We start from the raw sequence: 27,128 nt of genomic DNA on the forward strand, positions 1-27,128 counted from the left end.
GTAGCCACTGAGAAATTAGGTCGTTATTTTGGTGCCACATATCTTATTTCCCAAGCTATGTTTGGTCAGGGGCAAAGAAGATCTAAGCTAACTTGTTTTTTAAAATATTTTGGTCTCCACATTCTTCTAAAGACTCCAGAAAGGTCCATAACAACCTAGAAACTGTGCTAGTCCAAACATCTCTACTTAATCAATTTGTAAATTCCTAAAGAGGTGGGCAATAACATAGCCATATGTGTACCTCATGCTTGATGGTCACTCATTCTGTAATTATCACTATTTGACAAGAATCATAGATTAAGGTTACGGATTTCAGGCCAAAGAGGGATTCAAAAGGTCACCCTGGACAGCTGTATGGTGACTGTGCATAGTAGGCGTACAGGTTAAGAAACCAGGTAACCAATGACTGGCTCCCTTTATAACCAGGGGGTGGATCTGAGCAACAAGAACCCTAATTAAATATCCACCAGACATTTTCTTTGGCTTCTTAAACTTTGGAGTGCTCTACTAAAGCTAATAAAATCCAACAGTAGCTAAAAACAGTAAAAACAGACTTCAGTGAGAGTAAAATGTTATATATAAATATATATATGTTGTTGTTGTTAGGTGCCTTGGAGTTGATTCCGACTCATAGCGACCCTAAGTACCACACAATGAAACACTGCGCGGTTCTGTGCCATGCTCACAATCGTTGTTATGGATGGGCCCATTGTTGTAGCCACTGTGTCAATCCGTCTCATTGGAAATCTTCCTCTTTTTAGCTGACCCTCTACCTTACCAAGCATGATGTCCTTCTCCAGGGACTGATCCCTCCTCACAACATGTCCAAAGTATGTAAGACACAGTCTCGCCATTCATGCTTCTAAGGAGCATTCCGGTTGCACTTCTTCCAAGACAGATTTATTCATTCTTTTGGCAGTCCGTGGTACATTCAATATTCTTCGCGGGCACCACAATTCAAAGGCATCAATTCTTCTTTGGCCTTCCTATTCATTGTCCAGCCTTCACATGCATATGATGTGATTGAAAATACCATGGCTTGGGTCAGGTGCACCTCAATCTTCAAGGTTTTCAACACTTTAAAGAGGTCCTTTGCAGCAGATTTGCCCAATGCAAAGCATGTTATGATTTCTTGGCTGTGACTTCCATGGATGTTGATTGTGGATACAAGTAAAGCGAAATCCACGACAACTTCAATCTTTTCTTTGTTTATCATGATGTTGCTTATTGGTCCAGTTGTGAGAATTTTTGTTTTATGCTGAGGTTTAACTCGTAGTATGTAGGCTGTAGTCTTTGACGCACACCTTTCCTGGCTTTAAACCACGCAGTATCCCCTTTTTCTGTCTGAACAACTGCCTCTTGATCTATGTACAGATTCCTCATGAGCACAATTAAGTGTTCTGGAATTCCCATTCTCCACAATGCTATCCATAATTTGTTATGATCCACACAGTTGAATGCCTTTGCATAGTCAATAAAACACAGGTAAACATCCTTCTGGTATTCTGTACTTTCAGCCAGGATCCATCTGACATCAGCAATGATATCCCTGGTTCTACATCCTCTTCTGAATTCAGCCTGAATTTCTGCCCGTTCCCTGTCAATATACTGCTGCAGGTGCTTTTGAATGACCTTCAGCAAAATTTTGCTTGCGTGTGATATTAATGATATTGTCCGACAATGTCCACATTTGGCTGGATCCCCCAATCAGTTGGCCAGGTAGCTGTCTTCCAAATTTCTTGGCATAGATGAGTGAGCTCTTCCAGCACTGCATCCATTTGTTGAAACATCTCAATTGATATTCCATCAATTCTTGGAGTCTTTTTTTTTCACCAATGCCTTCAGTGCAGCTTGGACTTCTTCTTTCAGTACCATTAGTTCTTGATCATATATTACCTCCTGAAATGGGGGAACGTCAACTAATTCTTTTTGGTATAATGACTCTATAGGGTCACTACGAGTCGGAATCGACTTGACAGCACTGGGTTTGGTTTGGTTTTATAATGACTCTGTGTATTCCTTCCATCTTCTTTTGATGTTTCCTGTGTCATTTAATATTTTCCCCATAGACTGCTTCATTATTGCAACTAGAGGCTTGAATTTTTTCTTCAGTTCTTTCAGATTGAGAAACGCCAAGCATGTTCTTCCCTTTTGGTTTTCTATCTCCAAGTCTTTGCACATGTCATCGTAATACTTTACTTTGTTTTCTCAAGCCCCCCTTTGAAATCTTCTGTTCAGTTATTTTACTTGATCATGTCTTCCTTTTCCTTTAGCTACTCGACATTCAAGAGCAAGTTTCAGAGTCTCTTCTGACACCTATTTTGTTCTTTTCTTTCTTTTCTGTCTTTTTAACAACCTCTTATTTCTTCACGAATGATGTCCTTGATGTCATTCCACAACTCTTTTGGTTTTCGGTCACTAGTGTTCGACGTGTCAAATCTATTCTTGAGATGGTCTCTAAATTCAGGTGGGATATACTCAAGGTCATATTTTGGCTCTTGTGGACTTGCTCTGATTTTCTTCAGTTTCAGCTTGAATTTGCATATGAACAATTGATGGTCCGTTCCACAGTTGGCCCCTGGCCTTGTTCTGACTGATGATATTGAGCTTTTCTATCATCTCTTTCCACTGGTGTAGTCGATTTGATTCCTGTGTATTCCATCTGGCGAGGCCCATGATGATATTGAGCTTTTCTATCATCTCTTTCCAGGGGTGTAGTCGATTTGATTCCTGTGTATTCCATCTGGCGAGGTCCATGTGTATAGTCACTGTTTATGTTGGTAAAAAATGTATTTGCAATGAAGAAGTTGTTGGTCTTGCAAAATTCTATCATGCGATCTCCAGCATAGTTCCTAGCACCAATGCCATATTTTCCAAGTACTGATCCTTCTTGTTTCCAACTTTTGCATTCCAATCACCAGTAATTATCAATGCATCTTGATTGCATGTTTGATCAATTTCAGACTGCAGTAGCCGGTAAAAATCTTCAATTTCTTCATCTGTGGCCTTATTGGTTGGTGCATAAATTTGAATAATAGTCATATTAACTGGTCTTCCTTGTAGCCGTATAGGTATTATCCTATTGCTGACATTGTTGTACTTCAGGATAGATTTTAAAATGTTCTTTTTGAAGATGAATGCAACACCTTTCCTCTTCAAGCTATCATTCCTGGCATAGTAGACCATATGATTGTCTGATTCAAAATGGCCAATACCAGTCCATTTCAGCTCACTAATGCCTAGGATATTGATGTTTATGTGTTCCATTTCATTTTTGACCATTTCCAATTTTCCTAGATTCATACTTCATACATTCCTTGTTTTGATTATTAATGGATGCTTGCAGCTGTTTCTTCTCATTTTGAGTCCTGCCACATCAACAAATGAAAGTCCTGAAAGGTTGACTCTATCCATGTCATTAAGGTCAACTCTACCTTGAGTGCCTTCCAACCTGAGGGGCTCATTTTCTAGCACCGTATCAGACAATGTTCCGCCGCTATCCATAAGGTTTTCACTGGCTAATTCTTTCCAGAAGTAGACTGCCGTGTCCTTCTTTCTAGTCTGTCTTAGTCTGGAAGCTCAACTGAAACCTATCCGACGTGAGTGACCCTGCTGGTATCTGAATACCAGCGGCATAGCTTCCAGCATCACAGCAACAAGGAAGCCCCCACAGAATAAGCTGCCAGACACATGGGGGATATATATATATATAAATAGACCACACATACTATATATACTTGTTATTATTAGTATTAGATTATGTGTGCTGTACAACATACCCATATGCACATACATACATATTTATGCAGATTTAAATATGTAATGTATAAATTATATTTCATAGAGTATTTAAAAACTTTCTACTTTAACCTAAGAATTAATCAGAGCTATCCTCATCTTTTTTTTTTTTATCCTCATCCTGGTGGTACAATGGCTGAAGTGCTCAGCTGCTAACCAAAAGTTCAGCAGTTCGAACTCCCAGCGGCTCTACAGGAAAAAAGACCTGGCAATCTGCTCCTAAAAAGATTTATAGCCTAGGAAAGCCAGTGGGGCATTTCTACTCTGTCTACAAGGTCACTATGAGTTGGAATCCAGTTGACAGCTCACAGCGACTCAAAAACAACAACTTTACAAAACAGTAATAAATGTACATCTGTAGCATGTGTCTTGGTCATCTAGTGCTGCTATAACAGAAATACCGCAAGTGGATGGCTTTAACAAAGAGAAATTTATTCTCTCACAGTCCAGTAGGCTAGAAGTCCAAAGTCAGGGGGCCGGCTCCAGGGGAAGGCTCTCTCTCTCTCTGTCAGCTCTGGAGGAAGGTCCTTGCCATCAGTCTTCCTTTGGTCTGGGAGCATCTCGGTGCAGGAACTTCAGGTCCAAAGGATGCGCTCTGCTTCCAGAACAGCTTTCCTGGTGGTATGAGGTACCTGTGTCTCTCTTCTGGCTTCTCTCCTTTATATCTCAAAAGAGGTTGGCTTAATACACTATCTAATCTTGTAGAGCTTATCAATGTAACTGCCACTAATCCGTCTCATTACATCATAGTGATAGGATTTACAACACATAGGGAAATCACATAAGATGAAAAAATGGTAGATATCATGCAATACTGGGAATCATGACCTAGCCAAGTTGACAGATATTTTGGGGGGACACAATTCAATCCATGACAGCATGGATTTTAAAGTTTCATGATATTGCATTAAATATATTTACTATAAGTTTACCAAGACCTTTGTGATAGACATTTAGCAATGTTTTAACTATTTCTTACTTAAAACATTGTACTCATCAAATTATTGCCCTTAGATAAATTTCTAGAAGCATAAATACTGGTCTAAGATTTACATATTTAAATTTTGTGTTATATTGGAAAGCTGCACTTCAGAAAGCTGGCATCAATTTATTCTATCATAAGCACTCCTATCACACAAGATTTCCTGTTTCTTAATGTTCTGAAAAATTTTGGGTACTATCACCCTTTCAATCTTTATCACCCTTTCAATCCACCCTGTTAAGTAAAAACTAGTTCATTGCTTTAAATTGTGTATCTTTCATTACTAGCAAAGTCAAATATCTTTTTATATACGTATTGATAAACTGACCTTTTATTTTCCTTTTCTCATTTTCTCTGTCATATTCTTTGTGCATTTTCTTACTGGGGTGTTCTGCTTCTTATTGATTTTTCAATTATTTATATATTAAGGCTATTAATCTTTTCTATACCATCAACCAAAAAAACCAAATCCATTCCATCGAGTTGATTCCAACTCATAGCGACCCTATAGGACAGAGGAGAACTGCCCAACGGGGTTTCCAAGGCTGTAAATCTTTATGGAAGGAAACTGCCAAATCGTTCTCTTACTTTCTATATTATAAACTTTCAAAATAATTTTGCCTAATTCATTATTTTGCATTAACTTCTTTACAATTATTCATTTATGAATTCTATCCAATACCTGACACAAAAAGAACTGCCTTACTAAATACCTTTCCCAACTCAACAACTAATTGCTATAATCATGGATTGTGAAGGACTAGAAACGTTCAGAGTTTTAAAGAACTTGATGGGTACTTTCTTTTACATTCATTCCTGGCTTCTAGGGTCAAATGGACAAGTAGCAATTAGTAAATTGATGGTAATACTATAGTGCTTCTGGCATACTTGTTCCTGTACTATTTAAGGTATCAAATAGTTAAAAAGCCTTTAATCGCCCAACTCACATGACATTTAAATGATAAAATAGAGGTACAAGAATCTACGAGCACATCTTATTTCTAATTCCATTAATGATCCAAAATTCCTCCTGAAATGACTTTTTTGAGGTATTATAAAATAAATTTTAATGTTTCAGAAAGAGAACTACATATCTCAGGAAGCAGATAATTGCCAATGGATTTCACCACCTGACCCACAATATAGAAATTTCTAATTAAAGCACACTTTTTATAATGCTAATCTTTCAGCCAAAAATTTCCTTGGGATATGTTATAATGAAGATGAAATGTACTCAGATTGTAAATTAACCAGAGATCCCAGAGAAACCTAATAAACATTTCCGTAAATGTTCACTGTAAGTAAATTTTATTGTGAAGGAGCCCCTGTTACATATAGCTCTCATCCTGGGCATCATTACATCGTAAATAACTGAACTAAATAGAAATAAATATTTAAAATGTTAATCTTCCAAATTTGAATGTGATATAGGTGAGAGATAAATACCACTTTCTGTAACTGAATCAGGAGACCAATTATCTGGCTATAAGGAGTCAGATAACAATACTACCAACTCATCATCAGTCTTTCAAATAAAAATTTCCTTCCCCAAGTGTTTAATGTATAACATTTTCATAGTTTAAACAAATTAATTAATGCTTTCTTATCATAGGTTTAGCATGAACAAAGTATGTTCTGTGTGCACTAATTACAAGTTAGTTTCAAAATTACTCTAAATTAAAATTAATATCAGTAAGATATTCCATAGAAGAAATTTTTCTTTATATTTACAAGCTTAAGAAAGCAAAGTTTAAACAAACAAAAAAAGCCAATAGATTTTAGACCTGACCACCTTACAAAAAAAACATTGCCATCGAGTTGATTCTGACTCATAGCGACCCCATACGACAGAGTGAAGACTGCCCCACAGGGTTTCCAAGGAGCAGCTGGTGGATTCAAATGGCAGAACTTTTGGTTAGCAGCCAAACACTTAACCACTGCAGCACCATGACTACCTTAGGTTCACTGAATATATTTTGGGAGCATCTATGTTATTCTATAAGTTGAGGAAGTAGTTCATGTTGAATACTGAGCATTAAAGCATTTTTGCAGTGAAATTACTCCCAGCAAAAACTACAAACAAATATGTAAGAATACGTGCGATGGAATTTGCTCACAGGGGTCATTATTACACATGGGTGTCCTCAAAGTATGCATTTATAGAATTGTATCTTTATAACAACTAGTTCTCAATCAAAGCTATCACACATCTTAATTTTGATGTTACCACACTTTGAGTGTAGTTTCATTTAAAAATAGGTTTAATCATTTTAATTAAGGAATATTGATTTAATATAATAAAATACTTTCTGAAAACACAATAGATTGTAATAAACAACAAAAAACCACCATGAAAACACAAAATTAAAGTATTTGTGAATGTAAGAAACCAGAGGTAATTCTACATGAAATGGGAAAACGGGATGCATTTGTTTAAAATAACTGTAATACTAAGACAGAAGTCATCTTTAGCAAAATTCAGGAGACCACAGTGCTAGACCCAATATTTCTATTCTGTGACCTGAGATAGATGATTTACTATCTCTGGATTTTGATTTCCTTGCATGTAAAATGAACAGCCCGAAAGATTCCATGTCTATTTAATGTTCTTGATATTGAATAATCCAAGTAAACTCTTCCCCAGTGACATCAAAATTTCACTTGGATCAGAACGCAACCGTCAGTCATTGCAGAACTTAGTCTGTGCTTGTAATGTGTAAAGACACCCTCAAACTTCTTTTTTTCAGGGGGCTAGTATTTGAAAATCTGTGAATGCTTACTTAACAGCAAGTACAGTCACAAACTAGTAGAATATTCTTTATTGAACACCTGGTACACACAAGGCTAGCTTCTTTTCTAAAATGATCTCTAGCCCTCATAGGAATCTTGAAAGATGTGGCTGATTGTATTTTTCAAGATGGCGCCAACAAGATCTCCCATCCTAAATATTCTTCTTATAATGTAAAATTGAGACTTCTCCTTCAAAATCAGGGGTTTATAGTCCCCCCACTTGAATATGGGTAGTCCTATGACCAAGGCGGAGCCCTGGTGGCATAGTGGTTAAGAGCTTGGCTGATAACCAAAAGGTTGGCGGTTTGAATCCACCAGCCATTCCTTGGAAACCCTATGGGGCAGTTCTACTCTGTCCTATAGGGTCACTATGAGTTGGAATCGACTGTATGGCAACGGGCTTGGTTTTTTCTTGTTTGGTGATCAAAACAAGATACTTTATGTGACTTCCAAAACTAGGTTGTAAAAGGTGATACAAATTCTGTTGAGCGCTCTTGGGATCCTCATTCTTGGAACCCAGCAGGCATTCTGTGAGGGACCACAGAGTACACGGAGAAGCCACAGGTAAGTGTTCTAGCCCACTGTCCCGGCTGAAGTCAAACCATTAAGTACCAAGTACGTGAGCGAAGGAGCCTATGAGACAACTTCACCTTCAGCTGCTGACTTACTACAATCATATGAGGAACCTGAACCCAGTTGTTGTTGTTGTTGTTAGGTGCCGTACAGTTGGTTCTGACTCACAGTGACCCTATAGGACAGCGTAGAACTGCCCCATAGGGTTGGGCCTGCACCACCCTCACAATCATTGTTATGCTCGAGCCCATTCTTGCAGCCACCGCGTCAGTTCATCTCATTGAGGGTCTTACTCTTTTCACTGACCCTTTACTTTAGCAAGCATGATGTCCTTCGCCAGGGACTGGTCCCTCCTGACAACATGTCCAAAGTATGTGAGACAAAGTCTCACAATACTTGCTTCTAAGGAGCTTTCTAGCTGTAGTTCTTCCAAGACAGATCTGCTCATTCTTCTGGCAGTCCATATTCAATATTCTTTGCCAACACCGTAATTCAAATGCATCAATTCTTCTTCGGTCTTCCTTATTCATTGTCCAGATTTTCCATGAGTACGAGGAGACTTTTGTAGCAGGTCTGCCCAACGCGATACATCATTTGGTTTCTTGACTTTTGCTTCCATGGGCGTTGATCGTGCATCCAAGCAAAATGAAATCCTTGACAACTTCAATCTTTTCTCAATTTATCATGATGTTGCTTCTGGTCCAGTTGTGAGGATTTCTGTTTTCTTTATGTTGAAGTGTAGTCCATACTGATGGTTGTAATCTTTGATCTTCATGGGTAAGTGTTTCAAGTCCTCTTCGCTTTCAGCAAACAAGATTGTGTCATCTGCATATCGCAGGTTGTTAATGAGTCTTCCTCCAATCTTTATGCCTCATTCTTATTCATATAGTCCAGCTTCTTGGATGATTTGCTCAGAATACAGTTGGAATATGTATGGTGAAAGGATACAACTCTGAAGTACACATTTCCTGATTTTAAACCACGCGGTATCCCCTTGTTCTGTTCAAACACTGCCTCTTGGTCTATGTACAGGTACTATATGAGCACAATTAAGTGTTCTAGAATTCCCATCCTTTGCACTGTTATCCATAATTTGTTATGATCCACACAGTATAACACCTTTGCATAGTCAATAAAAAACAGGTAAACATCTTTCTAGTATTCTCTGCTTTCAGCCAAGATCCATCTGACATCAGCAACAATATGATAAAAATGCTTGTTTTTTTAGGCTCCTACATTTTGAAGTGATTCTGCACATAGCAATAGTAACTGTGGAACAAGATAAGTATGCTGTATACCCATTAACTTGAATCATCCAACATAATTAAGAAGATGAATCAGAATTTTAACCATACATCCTTATTTTGTCATGTTTCCTCATAGTTTTATTTTATTTGTGAAAAGTATTGATATAAACATTTGTAATTACTATGAGTCAGAATCTACTCAATGACAACAGGTTTGATTTTTGTTTTTTATCCTTTAAGAGGTAAATAAATAAATACACTTCTCCACTATCTTGTTATCTGACATTTTGCATTTATGAAAAGAGTAGAAAAAATCTACCATCCAATTATTTTGCACATTAACAACATATGTTTGGCAGTAACAAAAACTGAGGTGCGAGGTAAAAGTAACGCTGGCTGTGATGGTAAGCTTATGTATCAACTTGGCTGTGCCATGATTCTCAGTGGTTTGGCAGTTATGTAATGATATAATATGGCAGTTAAGTAATGATGTAATTTGGCAGTTATATAATGATGTAATTTGGCAGTAATGCAATGATTTAGTCATCCTCCATTTTGTGATGTGGTTATCTTCCATTTTCGCATAACACCAATTTTTGCACAACGATCTGGTCTTTTGAACCTAACCATGTTGTTAAGTGAGGAGTGGGTGTAAATAAATAAACAAGAAAGCAAGAAAGCAAGCTAAGCGAGACATACTGCATCCAATCTACATGAGGAGATTCAAACAATCTATTGTTGTTGTTAAGTGTCATTGAATCCAAGACAAATTTTTTCATTCTTCTAGCAGTTCACGGTATATTCAATATTCTTGACCATTGCCATAATCCAAATGCATCAATTCTTCTTTTGTCTTCCTTATTCACTGTCCAGCTTTTGCATCATATGAGGCCATTGAAAATACCATGACTTGTGTCAGGTACACCTTAGTCCTCAAAGTGACATCTTTTCTTTTTAACACTTTAAAAAGTCTTTTACAGCAGATGCCCCAATGCAAAATGTCATTTGAATTCCTGACTGCTGCTTCCGTGAGCATTGACTGTTGATCCAAGAAAGATGATGCCTTTGACAACTTCAATCTTTTCTTCATTTATCATGATATTGCTTACTGGTCAGTTGTGAGGACTTTTGTTTTCTGACTAGCAAGGTGTCGTATTTATTAGGAATGACGTCGTTGTCAATGATGAGGTGATAAGATCATACTTTTTGATTTGGTCTTTTCATCTCTTTCTATCTACTAGTAACATTCTTGTGCGCCCCATCACATATTCCATCTGTTAGTATCTCTAATAGATTACTAAGTAATTATGTCTCACAAGCTGTTTGCTTACTCATTAACTAAATTTAACACGAGTTTCAATTATAGCTCATAAACTTCTACTTTACTTACTACTTACCTATAATGTTTCATAAAAGTTTTTCTTTTGTATAACACAATTAAATATTCTCAATAAAATGCAGCAGGTTGTCCTTAAAAACATCTAGAATTCAACTACTATACATCATGCTCACTGCAATAATCCCAATCCTAAACCCTGTCATATTTTGCCTGAATTATTGCAATAGTATTTTAACTGGTCTCTTTGCCCACACCATTACTTACAAAGCTCTGTGTGATCTGATCTTCTGTTATATCTTGGGCACCATCTCCTATCATTCTGTCCCTCACTCATACCTCTCCTTGAACATTCCAAGTATCCTCACAACTCAGGGCCTTTGCACTACCTGTATTTCCTCTTCCAGGAATTCTCTTCACCAGCACTTCCTTCCAGTTTTTACTCAGAATTTTCCATCTTAGTGAGTCCTTTTCTGACTATTGATCTAAAATTTTTAACTCCAACTATGTACTATTAAAAAAAAAAAAAACCCACAACCAAACCCACTCCCCTCAAGCTGATTCCAACTCATAACGACCCTCTGTAATAAATATTCTAATTTCTTGGGTTTTGTTTGTTTGTTGTTGTTTTGTCTTTATATCACTTAGTATTTTATTTACTGGAGTCCTTGGGTGGAACAAACAGTTAAGGACTTGGCTGATAACTGAAAGGTTGTAGGTTTGATTCCACACAGAAGTGCCACAGAAGAAAGTCTTGGCAATCTACTTCTGAAAAATCAGGCATTGAAAATCTTATGGGGTGCAGTTTTACTCTGACACACATAGGGTCACCATGATGAGACAGAGCCTCCACAGTGTTGTATTAAAAACCCTATTTCCTTTGCTAGGCTTCCTCCCCCACCCCCAGCTTTGCATTTGAATCCTGCTTTTTCTTGGAGGTTATATGTAAACCCCATTGTGTCTGCATAGTATGATTAAGAATGTTGGTGACGTAACTTGTATGAACTCCCTACTTGTAAACCCCTTTAAAAGTAACTTGCCTGCCTGCCAAGGGTGAGCAGTCTTGGCAGCAGCAGCTTCTACTGACTCCTTTTCCTTGTACAATGAAATAAAGGTGCCTTTCCTGTTCTCTCACCTCAGTCTCTCATTTATTGGCCAATATGAATCATGACGAGCAAGAACCTGGGGTTTCCACCTGGTAACAACGAGTTGGAATCGATGTTACAGCAACTGGTTTATTTTACCTACTACTAATACATTTTCTTTGGAAATCCTGGTGGTGCAGCGGTTAAGTGCTATGGCTGCTATCCAAAAGGTCCACAATTCAAATCCACCAGCTGCTCCTTGGAAACTCTATGGGACCAGTTCTACTCTGTCCTATACAGTCGCTATGAGTCAGAATAGACTTGATGGCAACGGATTTTGTTCGGTTTTGGAATATATTTTTACTTTACTTAATATATGTTACCTGCTGAGATAGGGAAGAAACAGGGACTGACCTCCTAGGCAAGGAGCCCTACGACACCTGAAACTTTTAACTTACTTTTAATACTATGTGTTGGACTAATGCAAAACCACCATCCTGGAATGTGCGATAAGGAAAGAACAAAAAATGTATTCCCTTGTAAGATGTTTTTCAGAAGGACTGACCCCATTTGGTCCCTGGAGCATGTGTAGACTTCCGCAAGGTGACTGAGGGATGACTTCTGCCTGATGCAAGTACCCACCACAGGAATTGAACTGGCACCACAGAAGGGACTGTGCAGGCATGACACCCCATAATAAGTCCTGCAACGAATCCCAGAAGCCTCCAGGACAGGAGCCATCTTAAAGCCATCTTAGAAAGCTGCTGCAGCACACCATAGTTCACAAATACCTGCCCAGAGGGGCCACTTCCTGGAAAACCCCGCCTATGCCCAATGGATAAACATAAATCCTTCCCCCCCGCCCCACTTAAAAACCTTTAAAAACCCATGCAAGTTCTTTGTTTGGGGGGATGAGGGTAAGCATTGCCTAGACCTTCCTCGTCTCTGCTTGCAAGACTCTTCAATAAAGCTTTGCTCATGTGGAAAATTCTCTGTGCCTCACCTGTTTATTCTTGACCACTGAAAGGCAAGAACCTCCTTCAATTAAAGGCATAGAGGCACCAGCAATACTACATATTATTTGCCATATCATTTTACTTATTTGTGTTACTTATCTTGTACATTTTGACTCTCCCATGAGAATATACTCTTTATTGAAGGCAGGGATTTTTTTTGGGGGGGTCATGTTTGTTTATGGCTGTATTTTTTGGTCCTTATAATAGTGCTCGACACTTAAGCGTCAAATGAATACACTATTCCAAGTGCAAGTAACACTATATATAAAAATCATAGTAGAGAATACTCAGAGTTACCTAGTATGAGCTTGGAGTTAGACAAATCTAATTTGAATCCATACTGTGTCACTCATTGGCCAGGCCTTGAAATATGGATTAGATTCACCAATTTCAAAAGGACATAAAAGTCATTTAAGGCTGAGAGAAATCTAAAAGCCAAAGTAAGAAATGTCTTTGCACTTGCAGAAGAGAGAAAGTGATTTACACTGGTTGGAGTAAAGAAAACATGAAATATTTCAGTGTGAAAAAGCTTGAAAATATACATTATTAATAAACCATAGAGTTTTCAATGGAATTTAAGAGAGTGGATGTGTTAAATAGGCAAAAGAAAGTAAAGAAAGTTTTGTTGATGATGTTATCAGAGCTGCAAGTGAAGAAATTTAACCTGGATAAAAGAGGGTTAAGCTAAAGATAGTTGTATCAATTGCAAAGCTATTTTTATAGTCTTGAAGACAGGTATTGAGGGCCTGATCCAGGGTAGTATCTATGAAAATGGAGGAGAGAGAACCTATTAGAGAAATATTGTGGAAAAGAAAAAATATGTCACACATGTGAGCTTCAATGACTGCTGGGTCATGTTTTCATTTACCTAACAAAAAAAGGACAAGAAACAGGTTTTGAGAGATGACACATGGGAAAGTAATTAGATTTGAGGAATCAGTGGGAAATCAAGGTATAGATACAAAACAAAGAGTTGAAAACCAGTTGTTTCAGGAGAGACTGTTAATGGTGAAAACATAGATACAAAAGACATCTGCATAAACTTGAAGTCCAAATATATCATATTGATAAGGGAGGGAATTTATAGATAAGAGGGCCAAGGATCTTCCATGAGATTGCTATGATAAGGGGGTTGAAAAAGAATGACTCAGGTAATGAAAGAAGTACCTAATAATCAGAGAGAGAGAGAAAGGAAGCTTCTGAGTTGACAAGCAATGATAAAAAGAGTTCCAGTGAAGGTAAAAGGCCATGGTCACCGGGTGGTGCAAATGGCTGACCTTCTAGGCGGATAACTAAAAGGCTCCAGGCTCAGTTCACCCAGAAGCACCTCAGAAGAAAGGGCTAGCAGTTTACTTAAAAAAAAAAAAAAATCAGCCATTGAAAACTCTATGGAGTACAGTTCTACTTTGATACACAGGGGGTCATGAAGACTGAAAGGCAATCCAAGGGTAAATGGTAGAAAGCCATGAGTGCTGAAAAAGAGCCATTTGGTTAGGTAACTAAGAATAAATATTTCCTGAATAATTAAATGAATAAAGACAGAAACACATAGTAGGATATTAGGAAAATAGTGAGGAATGCTGTATTTGAGAGGAGAGGGCATACAAGTGGTATGTGTACATGTATGAGTTTTAAACAGGGTAAGGCACCAAGAGAAAGAAATTGATGATGATAGAGTGGTGGGGATTTTTTGTTATATGATTATGAGAATGAGTGTCATTATCGTTGTCTTAAGAACAGGAATAAACTATAATGATAAAAAAGGATGTCCTCCATCCAAAGGTTGATGACAGTTAAGCGATACAATTAGGGGAAATCAGGGGCTCACACCAAATGGAGTGTCTTGGAAAACTCATCTATGGGCAGGGATCCTGAGTCAGTTCAGATTGCTTCACCTCAACAGGTTGACAACCTGCAATGAGTATAAATCAGATTTCTAAGTTTGGAGGAAAATTTGTTTCCAATAGACTGGGGCCACAAAGATAATCGATGACTTTTATGTTTTTCATAAGGGACAGTCACCAGTGTGGTTCTCTCCCCTTCTGGAAAAATTCATTCATCTTTGTAGACCATCAAGTAAACATCTGAATGAAGTTTTCTAGTGGATTCCAATCCTGTCTCTCTTGAGTTCATTATAAGTGGATCAGATACAACCCGCAGGGTACAGTGCACCCCTGCACCACCAGGGTTCCTTTAGAAATAATCAGACTATATCAATCCCTATTATTTGTGATTAATGCTGCTTCTTTTTAAGAGGAAAACACTAGCGTTATCAATAAAATAGATTAGTAAGTTTGTTGTTTATATCATGAGCTATTATGGATCTTGCAACATTTAGACAAAGGTAGAGCGAACAAATGGAGTCTAGCAAAATTTAAGTCCATTTGCAATTACTTCCTTAAGAAGTCATACCTGAGCAATGCCTTAATGAGGTGGTAATGAGGTAAAAATGTGCTACCAGGATATGCATTGGAAAAAAACCTTTTGGAAAAGACAGCTCAAAAAAGTCATAATGAAGAAAAAAAATCCTTATTTATTGCCTTCCTTTATGTTCCTACATTTTAGGATTTGTACATCTATTCTTTAAGTCTTGGTGCTTTCAACGGAAGGACTGGAATAAAAACTCTGAGTGAGCAGAGAAGAGAGACATGATAGGAGAGTAAGAGTGAGAGATTCTATGCCCCATATTTTTTACAATATGGTGTATACCAATAGCAGAGTATTTTAACGTTCTGCTTTGAAAACAATATTATGGTCCAGGGAGAAGAGAGGGAGAGAGAAAAAATGGATAATACTAAATCTCTCATTGCCTTAATAAACTCCAGGTGAAAATAGCATCTACCACATCTATGAATTGTTAAAAGGATTAGACTTAGTTACCATAATGTGTGTAGAAGAGGTGATCTGGCGTATAGTAAACCAAAACATGTGGCCAAAGTATTATTATTCACCGATATTTAGGGAACTGTGGCATAGCAAGGTTAAGAGTTTTGTCCAACATTATACAAATAGCCTGTGGAAACTAAAATGGGAATCTAATCAAAGATGAGGCTAAGTCATGGAAGCTCTCTCTCACCCAGTCTCCTTTGCTCGGCTTTCCAAGAAAACTGGCAAAGGGGAGGGGACATAACTACCCCTCAAATAGATGTTGCTTTGGGGGATTCTTTCAGAGTTAACAGTTTCCTGCCTCATCTTTCAAGCAAATATGCCAAACAAATCACTAACTAAATAACCCAGTTACCCAGTGCCCTCGAGTTGATTCTGACTCATAGTGACCCTATACTACCTACACACCAATATTGTTTAAGGAAAAACAAACAAAAAACAATTAGTCTCCAAAAATGTACATACTTTTCAGCAAGATCACTAAATTCTCATTTGTAGTGTAGCTTTGATAAAACTCCTCTCAAAAAAATTCTTCAAAATGTTCACTGAACCAAATAACTAAAGCTTTCTTTTAAAAGCTGTTCCTCGGAAACCTTATGGGGCAGTTCTACCCTGTCCTATACGATCACTATGAGTCGGAATCAACTCGACAGCAATGCCTTTGGCTTTTAAAAGAAATTCTAGCCAGTCTAGCAATTCTGGAATATTTTATTTCCACGCTCTAACACACACAAGGCTAGAATTTCTTGTATTTTTATGTTTCCTGCGATACCACAAGAGTGGAAAGCTTCACTGAGAAGATTCCTCATATAAAAAAAAAAAAATGATTCCTCATATAGAAAGTATTAAATGGTGCATAGAATCTAACCTGATTTTGGGGGGAATTTTTCTTATAAATATTACAGAGTCTGTTGTACACAAATTTAAATCAGCAAAATCTAAAGAAATCATATCAATAAGCTTGCATTTATCTTTTCCTTAAATAAAAAGAAAATAAAAACATTTTGTAAAATAAAGGCCTCAACAGAGTATATATTATCCTTTATATATCAAATATCTAGAAAAATCTCCACAAAGAGCGCGGTTAGTAATTTTCACCTATTTGCCGACACCTTTTTTTTTTTTTAAGTTGCATATATATACCCCAAACTTCAGGAGTCTGGGTGGTGCAAAAAGTTAAGCGCGCAACTATTAACTGAAAGATTCACAGTTCAAATCCAGCCAGAAGCACCTCGAAAGACAGGCTTGGCGATCTGCTTCGGACACACCCTTGAAGACCTTCTGGAGCAGTTCTACTCTGCATAGATGGGGTTACCATGAGTTGGAATACACTTGATGGCAACTATCAACAGCAACAGTAAGCTTCAAGTTGTTTGTTTTTTATAACCATTAGAAGCCTTTGTAAAAGAGAACCTTATAGGTAATGATATAAGAATAATACAAAACCATTACTATGAGAATCACCATTCAAAAAGAATCCACATTTGTTAAAGCTATAGCAGTGTTAATAACAGAACAGCATCGTGTGAGAGAATCTAATAAAACTAGGGAAAACAAAACACCTGTTAATGGGGGAGAAAAAGGGCACTGCAAAAGTAATATAAGCAAAAGTGATATGAGATAACCTCAGCTGGAGAAATTCTTTGGTTTGTTGAACAGAGTAAAAGTTGACAGACCTGTGGAGGAAATGGACTCCGTGTGGGGTCAGAGGTGGTGACATAAGCAGCCTGTGTGTAGGCATAGCTCTTGAACCGAGGTTTAGGAGAGGAAGAAGTTCGCTCATAGCCCTGCGCTAGACTGACAGTGATCTGCAGAGAAGGATTGGGGAAGGGAGGCAGAGAGAAAGGAGACATTGTAAATCATCTTGGAAGTGCTACTTTCCAACACAGTAGAAAAATGGACATAAAATAGAAAAGGCAAGATGAAAGCTTAATCCCAAATACATATTAGTGATATTAGAAACCAGTGTTGTTTTTGTTGTCAGGTGCCGTCCAGTCAGTTCCAACATCTAGCGACCTTATTATGTACAACAGAATGAAACATTGCCCGGTCCTGTGCCATCCTCATGATCATTGCTGTGTTTGAGCCCATTGTTGCAGACACTGTCTCAACCCATCTCCTTGAGGGTCTTCTTCTTTTTTGTTGACCCTCTACTTTGCCAAGCATGATGTTCTTCTCCAGAGACTGGTCCCTCCTTATAACATGTTCAAAGTACATGAGAGGAAGTCTCACCAGCCTCCCCTCTAAGGAACATTCTGGTTGTACTTCTTCTAAGACAGGCTTGTTCATTCTTCTGGAAGTCCATGGTATATTCAATATTCTTTGCCAATACCATAATTCAAAGACATCAATTCTTCTTCAGTCTTCCATATTCATTGTCTAGCTTTCACATGAATATGAGGTGATTGAAAACACCATGGCTTGGGTCAGGCGCACCTTAGTCCTCAAAGTGACATCTTTGCTTTTTAACACTTTAAAGAGGTCTTTTGCAGCAGATTTGCCCAATGTAATATGTCGTTTGATTTCTTGACTGCTGCTTCCATGGGTGTTGACTGTGGACCCATGTAAAATGAAACCTAGAAACAGGTACACTCCAAGACATGTGGCATTTGATGTCATGTTGGTACACAGGGAATCAGGGAAGATGTGAGGGCAGGATTTAATTGCAATGATCCCATTCTAACAATTCCGGCACTAATATGGGATGGTGCTCTTCAATCTGGCAAAAACAGGCATCGAAAGGCAATTTTCTCTAAACACAAAGTAAACAAAGCCAGAATCCATCAGGTCAATACTCTGGAAAAGACTGAAACTTTCATAAGCTAAATATAGAACGAGCTCAGTAGAGTGAGAAAATTAGGTCTAAGAGCTTTCGATGCCTTCAGCAGAAAGTTTGCTAAAGCCTTTCTCCTTGTTTGTGTCCAGGAAAGTACAAGAAAATACCCAAAAATGTCCAATGCTGAGAGAGAGAGAGGAAACAAGCCAATGTAATATTGGAATCCCAATGCGGTCTGTACAATAACATAATGAAGAATTTTATTACATGTACTCTTCACTTAACTTTTATTTGAAATATTTTAAACCACTTGTATCTTTTCAAAACTGTCATCTTGAATACTCAAAAGTTGTTAATACATCAGCAAGTTGCCATCAAATTGAGAACATTATTAAACCAAGTACATGCCTTTGCTTTTGCTCTAGCTCTTTGTTTTATCTGATGGAGAATTTAATATGTGCGTAGTGCTGTCTTTTGTTTTATTTCATTTTACACAATGGAAATGCAATAGATTCTATGTCCCATATTTTTACAATATGGTGTGTACCAATAGCAGAGTATTTTAACATTCTGCTTTGAAAACAATATTATAGTCCATTAATATCAGGTACGTGGGAGAAAGATGTGGTAGTCTGCTTCTGTAAAGATTACAACTTTGGAAACCTATGGGGCAGTTCTACTCTATCCAAGAGGGTTGCTATGAGTCAGAATCAACGTGACTATAAAGTGCTTAATATCAGCACAGTTTGAATAGTTTATATAGACTGACTCTGTCTCCCTTTCTCTCTAAACACACATACACTCACACGTGTATACACACTCACACACGCATATAAATACACATGCACGCATATATATATGCACACGCACACACATACATACACACACATATATATGTATATACACAGACATGTATATATATGCATATACAGACATACACATATATACTCATACACAGACATATATACACACACATATAAACATATATACTCTGTATGTATGTGTATGTATATATGTGTGTGTGTATAACCTAAAAATGCAAATCAAATAGAAAACATCTTTGATACTAGCTGTCCTTTAGATACATTACCTGTTGAGAATAGTGCATTTGATGATGTAATTGAAAATGTTCTTCCCGAGTAACTTTTGATGGCCTTGGCAACATTTCCACTTCCTGGATGGCTTCAATGCTCACTTGTTGAGGCAAAACTTGGAAGAGCGATGTGACGTACATTAAGATGGACTTCTTATCTGGATAAGTAGTGGCAACATCTGTAAGCAAATTAACACCACGCATCAATTTCTGGTTTCTATATTTGAGACTCTGAAAAGGGGATGAACAAATCAATGCTAAGGAAAGAAGGCAGATTAGCGAGTCCTCAATTGTCCATGAATGTCCTCCCAGGGATTAATTAGAACATGATAATTAGGCCTAAAACGTCCTTCCAATTTGGCAGACCAATGAGATAAACACTAAAGTTAATTTCTTTTCCTTGTTCACATAAAAACTTCATTTCAGCATACTCTTTCCAAAGTCAAATTGCAAAACCAGCCCATCTTAGAGAGCAGCTTTCATTAGCCAAGGAACAAAAATAAAAGATTATATTTTTCTTTCCTTGGAAAGTCATATTAGCTTGTCAGTTAAAATGGTGCTTTGATAATTAAACAAATACACAAAAGAGCTTAATGCCTTGGCTTCCAGTAAAGAAAGCCTGTACCCTTCCAATCAAATTTTTGCTGGTGATAACATAAGGGCTAAATAACTCTCTGTGTTGAAATGAGTCATGCATTTTCAAAATAAAAATAAAATAGCAATATCTGTATGCATAATGATGGGTCATACTCCTTAATAAATTAAAAGTATTTGTTTACATTATGGTATATCTGCTAAAGTTGGATGTCACTTTCATTCTCAGACTTCAGAGATAAATCCCAAAGTCTTTTACATAAAGTTGCTCTCACTTTATGTCCTTTTCTACATTCAGGGAGTGAAAGAAAGCCAGCATTTAAAGTCAATAGTAATTTGTAATAACCCATATAAAGTGGCAGCTCCTTCAAAAGGTTCTTTTGCTGTTTGCCATTCCAATTTACCCACTGTGCTCATTCCAGGGAACCAAGATGTAGAAATAATCCTTTAGGTGAAGTTTATCGTTAATCCCAGAGGTGCTAAAAATAAATTGTGGCAGGAGGCCAAGGAAAATTTACACCAATGTTCCAAGGCATTTTTCTCACCTTAAATCTATCTTAACTTCGCTAACATTAAATGATCTGTTTTAATTAAATATGTATGTTCTTTTCAGGTATTCGGATTATGAGTAAAAAAGCCAAGAGTGAAATCTGAATTTCACTAGCATAAAAGGAGGCTGAACAGGTAATGCAGCCCATCCCTTTGGAAGGAGCAGAAACACGATTCATCAGAACAGCTTTTTAAAAAAGAGTTGCAAGGGAGGGAAACATTAATGTCCTAGGTCTGCTGCTATCCATAGCATAATACGGTAGATTTTAATGTGCATATGAATCACCTGGGGGACCTTTTTAAACTACAGAGCCCGATTCAGTAGGGCAAGGGTGGAGCTTGAATCTCTGCATCTCCAACAGGTGATGCTGATGCTGCTGGTCTGAGGACCACACTTTGATTAATGAGGGTCAAAAAACACCACCAAGTCGGAGTCTTTAGATGTCTCACTGTACCCGTATGCAGACTTGAACATCAAAATCTACCATTTTATTGTTTTACTCATTTCTCCAACAGATATTTATTGAACATTTCTTGTATACACAAGGTTGAGAGGTACTAAGTTATACAACGCATATTTTCTGCTCCTTGTTATACCCTAATTATTAACCAACAGATGGTGAAGAGGATTTTTTGCCAATGCATTTTAAGGGAGAACTAAAGAATCCTTTGTGTATGAGCGCAACTTTTTAAATAAATCTTACAAACTTAGCTTTAAAATTCGGAAGCCTAAAATTTTCCTTTTATTTGATGATTGTTTCTCAAGTGTTTTTTTGTTTGGCAGATACTATACTTTTTCACCGTATCTTGTAACTATAGAATGCTATCTTCCTTTTCATTAGTATTGTTGGTTTTATCTGCAATGAGCATAATTTAGAACTCCATTTTTGAAATTGGATTAATAAAACCATGCTATGAGAGAGGCATTGGATGAAAACAAATTGATCCTGCAGCTGTCCACTGCTGTATTATACATAGACATATGTGGGCATATGTTTGACCTCAAGTATATGCCTTCATAAAAAATGAACTAAAAGTAAAAATAGAACAGGCATTTTATCTGTTGCCTTAGGAAAATACCAAAATTGAAATAAATGTTATCTCTATATAAAAAATCATGTAGATTGAATGGAAATGTTCATAAACATCAGTCATTACAATAAATTTACCCTATTTGACCAAATCTATTAATTCTAATCGATTTGTATCCTGCCTCTGAGAAAGTGTGGGATTCATTAATGCCAGCTGGTAAAGTTCCATGTTTCTTTTTTTAAAGGAAGAAATTTAGATCTGAAATATATTTTTTCAACTCCTTCAACATATAATTACTAAAAAAAAAAACTACTGTGTTTTTAAAAATTTAATAGATTATTCAGGAGCTTAAAAAGAGAGGAATTGGGTGGATTTTCCTCACAAGGAATTGATCATCCTTTGGAATAATCAGAAAAGTACAAAATAATCACATTGCTGAACAGACTTGAAAATGGGTTCCTCAAATTGATACAACCAGCGCTTCAACATGCTCAGATAAAGGAAGAAATTGTATATTATGGGAGAAAATTCTTCATAACTGGGAAACTGAAATGAATTAAGTACATATACAGTTTCACCAGCTGAAATGGAGGAATGGGGAAGGATGCTTCAGGGAGTGGAATAGCATGAACAGAAGTGCAGAGTTATTGACAGATTAGACATACCCTGGGAATAGTACCTTCAGGGTATTATCCACTGAGAGGAGGGGATTGAGAAATAAGATAAAATGGGTAGATTGTAGTTAGAACATTGAGGGGTCATCCATAGCACTAAAAAAAAACTGCACTTAGCTCCATAGATTGGAAAAAAAGCTAATTCTGAGCAAGAATGTGACAATATCAATGTTTTAGTAATGTAAAACCCATCAGTGCAGAATGTATGGATAGAAAGAAAAACTGGTGGGAAGTAGGAGGCTACAATCCAGATACAAAGTGTTAGAGAACAAATCCAGGACTGTGTAAAGGCGGATTTAAAAACAAGCAATGTATGAGAGAAACTGCTAAACTAGGTTCTAAAGGACTTCATTCAATTTTGAAATAATTTTGTCTACAGTCTTCGGTGAATGCCTATATTACAAAACTCTATGTTAAGTCCTGAGGACACAAAGATTGATAAACTGAGATAGAAATGAAGGAAGATTAGGAGGGGAGAGGGAGACTGATTACTCTGTAGCCATAGTAAGAAGTGGCCACCCACACAAATTCCAGTCACATTTAGCCAATTAACAATGACCTTCCTCTGTGATCATGCTTCCAAAAGCCAAGAGTGGCTATGATGCAGAACAGGTTTCAACGGAGCTTCCAGCATAATACAGACTAAGAAGAAAGGCCTGGCAATTTACTACCAAAAATCAGACAATGAAAATTCTATGGAGAGCAAAGGTTCTATTTACAACCAATCATGGAATTGGTGCAGGACAAGGCACCACTTCCTTCCACTGTGTGTGGAGTCACCATGAGTCAGGGGCGTTTTAATATCAGCAAACAACACCACCCTCTGAAATGCTCAGCCTATCTTAGATTATGAGTATTCAGCTGATAAGTCCTCCCACAGATAATTATAGTCTGTACCTTATCCTAGAAATCCACAGAAACTTCATGAATTGGGGGTTATCCTCATTTGTGAGGACTGTACCAATGCCAATGTCAGGCACTCTGTGAGCACTTAAATATTTGTCAAGCAACTGAATAAAGAGAATAGTTGTAGGGATTGAAGTTGATGAGAATTGTGTAAGACAGTGACTGATGAAAAGAAAAAAAAATAATGGTATATATAATGAGCACTACAGCATTTGAAGAGCCTGAAAAATATGAGATCTGATTTATACTTTTTTTATTACAAGACATTAACATTGTATCAAATGAGAGAAGTAGCTGAACCCCCAAAATGAGAACTTATAATTATATGTGATTTTTTTTACTAAAATCCTACTATATAAAGTGTCAGTCGCCACAAAAGTTTAAATTAATAATTTCTAATTCAATCTTTGAAGTCATCTCAAAATGAAAATGCCAAGAACTCATAACACTGCTAGAGAAATTTATTTTATGAACAGTAACATTGATTCTGATGAGTGTTTCTATACTAATCAGAATTTTGATACCAGGGGCTACAGTAGAACAAATAAATCATTTAGTGAAATTCCATCATTTTCAAATGAAGAAATAGAATCCCAAAGTGGTTTTATGGCAAGTTCAAAAGCTAGACAGAATCAGAACTAGAACTTAGGTACCACATTACACTGCCTCAGCACTTCACTCACATTCTCTCCCAGAATGCTAAGCGACAGCATATGAAGACCGAGTGTCTCAAAAAGTCATTATCTAAATGGTGATCTTGTAATCACTGCAGTTCCATCACAAAGTAGTATCTCTACTTTTTATAGTATTGGAGAGACAATCCTTATATAATAAACACTTTTTTTATTTCCAAAAAGTGAGGTATACCAAGACTAAAATATACATAAAAATGTAACTTCAATAGTAACCAAATAAATGCAAATTAAATAAAGATGTGAGGTTTAACATGTTTGTTACTTTGCCTATCAGAGTATCAAAGAATTATAAAAGGATTAAAATCAATGTGGACGAGGCTTCAGTTATTCGGGCAAACTCTCTGCTAGATGAGTATCAGTTAGTTCCAACTTTATGAAAAATAATTTGGCAATAGTATCAAAAGCCTTAAAAGCACTCATATTCAATGACCCAGGGATTTTCCTTCTACAAATCCACCTCAACAAAATAATCAGAAATTTAAACTAAGATATATAAATTTGATGTGAAATTTAAACTTATTTATGATACAAAAAAGAAAAACATTATCACATAAAAAAGGAAAAAAAAATCAGACCAACCAAAATGGCCTAATAGAGAATTAATTAGAGAATGACTGAATATATAACTGTATATGAATATTACAAAGCCATTCAAAGTGTTGCTTCTGCAGGATTTTATAACATATGAAAGTGAACACTTAATATTTGCTCAATGTAATGAACTCAATGCCACTAAATTATACTTGTGAAAAATATGGAAACGGCTAAATATTTGTTACATACATATTTACCAAAAAACCTAAACCTACTGCTGTTGAGTTGATTTCAACTCAGAGCGACCCTATAGGGCAGAGCAGAACTGCCCTATACAGTTTCCAAGGAGTGCCTGGTGAATTCGAACTGCCGACATTTTGGTTAGCAGCCGCAGCACTTAACCACTACACCACCAGGGTTTCCACATACATATTTACCCAGTGAAAAAAAAAAGTGAATACTTTATAATGTAACATTGAAAAACAGGATGCACAATTTATGTAAAATATAATAACCATTTTAGGGAAAAGACCTGAGGAACATAATTCAAGATGTTAGTCAAGTGGGTGTGCTGGTGGGATTGCAAATTTCATTTTTTCCTTTCTTTGCCCTATTTAGATTTTTCGACCTCTCAGCAGAACAGAATCGACTCGATGGCAGCAGGTGTGGTTTGGTTTTTTGTATCAGCACAACTAGTTTATAATTAGATGCATATATTTTAGATTGTAATAAAAGTATTTGCAAATATCAGAAACAACAAAAGCAAAGTTGCAAAGAGTTTTCTTTCAGCATGCTCTCACCTCAAAATAAAGTCAATGTGAATGAGCTTGTTATGAAACCGGCGCCTTCAATAAAACTATCCTTATCTTGGGCAGTCACCCTAAGGAAAGTCTGATTAGCCAGCTGCCAGGCACAATATTAAAACACCTCTGGGAAATCGAAACGAAAGGCTCCACTGTCTAAATCTCAGGACAGTTTTCGGCCAGAAGAAAGGCAAGAATTGAAAGACTGGATTATGATGCATATCATGTGTAATTGGAAAGAAGCAGGGTTTCAAAGATAATGGCTGTATAAATGTGCGCTCACAAAACTTCAGTCAGCCTTTTAAGAATTACACTTAAAAACAGAATGCCATTTAGTAACCTGGATCAGAATAAACAGAATTTTTTCCCACAGAGTTTGTCTTAGGAACAAAACTATAAAAATAAAGAACTCACTGTTCAAAGGGGAATTGGAATGGGCCAACAGGGAAGAAAAAAAATTGTGGACACAAACTGAATATGATTGGATATTGCTAAATATGAAACTATAAACACATGTATGTAAACACAATCAAAACCTGTGATGGCAAAAACAAAACAAACAAAAAACCAAATACACACATGTGAAATTCTGTAAAGCTCACTGTTGGAAGTAAGAAAAAACCCGTTGCCATTGAGTCAAATCCAACTCATACTGACCTTGAACAACATAGAACTAACTGCCCCCCACAGGGTTTCCAAGCAGCAGCTCGTAGATTCAGACAGTCGACCTTTGGTTAGCGGCAGAGCTCTTAACCACTGCACCAAGTGGGTTATAATTGGAGGGATGGAAATGAAGAGATTTATGTGATAATGTCATCTGAGCTCTAAACTCTATAGTTTATAACATGTAGGGAATATCATAGCAGTTGTCTAATTCAGGAAAACCTGGTGGCGTAGTGGTTAAGTGCTACAGCTGCTAACCAAAGGGTTGGCAGTTCAAATCCACTAGGCGCTCCTTGGAAAATCTATGGGGCAGTTCTACTCTGTCCTATAGGGTCGCTATGAGTCAGAATTGACTCGACAGCACTGGTTTCTGGGTAGTCTAATTCGTTAAGGTGTTAGATAGCTATTTTCAAAATTAATATTTTATATCCATCTCTGCATTCTACATGCCTGTATTGTCCATTTTCACTTAACTCTTTACAATGTATCTACGACCTTCTAATAAAAGAATTTGCATGTGTTCTTCCAAGTTCTAGTTTGCAACATCCCGTAATATTCTGCCTTCACTAAATTAAATATTTCTTAATGAATCCATTCCATAATTTTAGCATTTCATTTACTGATCCAAGTAAGTTGCTTTTATCATCTAATAACAATGCTTCTCATTAAAGAACTATAAAATACTGTAATGAAAGTAATTTGCATTGATGAAGATGATTCAGTTTCATAATAAAATTAATAATGATAAAAAGCAATGGCTTTTATTTATCCATGAGAAACACTAAAGCATTTCCTCTTTTAAATATCCAATTATTCCTTTCAATATGCCTATGGTGTAGCTAGCAGAAAACTATCAGCATCATCTTGGCACAAATAGAAAATGATAGCTCAAACGAGTTATGCTTACCCTAGGCGAAACAAGGAAAAACAAAAACAAACAGAATCAGGTGCCAAGAGTAGACTTTAGAGAAACTGTTCAGGTTTCTGGCCATCCACCAAACAATCCTAAATATGCTTTTACAAAATACTGATAATAAAATAACCATCATGTATTCAATTCAATAAATAATGGTAGCTGGAGGTGATGTTATTGGTA

General features: G+C 36.9%; 1 protein-coding gene across 1 annotated transcript in view; it reads right to left on the reverse strand.

The window, feature by feature from the left end:
* DMD (dystrophin) overlaps window positions 1–27,128 on the reverse strand; it is a 1,889,362-nt gene that overhangs the window by 1,755,806 nt on the left and 106,428 nt on the right. Inside the window, exons 3-4 of the mRNA XM_010599731.3 lie at window positions 19,580–19,761; window positions 17,390–17,521 (exon numbers count right to left, since the gene is read on the reverse strand). Of these exons, the coding sequence (XP_010598033.2) occupies window positions 17,390–17,521; window positions 19,580–19,761 (314 nt within the window). The remainder of the gene's footprint in view (window positions 1–17,389; window positions 17,522–19,579; window positions 19,762–27,128) is intronic.

The sequence above is a fragment of the Loxodonta africana genome, chromosome X (genome assembly GCF_030014295.1).
Source record: "Loxodonta africana isolate mLoxAfr1 chromosome X, mLoxAfr1.hap2, whole genome shotgun sequence".
Classification (NCBI taxonomy): domain Eukaryota; kingdom Metazoa; phylum Chordata; class Mammalia; order Proboscidea; family Elephantidae; genus Loxodonta; species Loxodonta africana.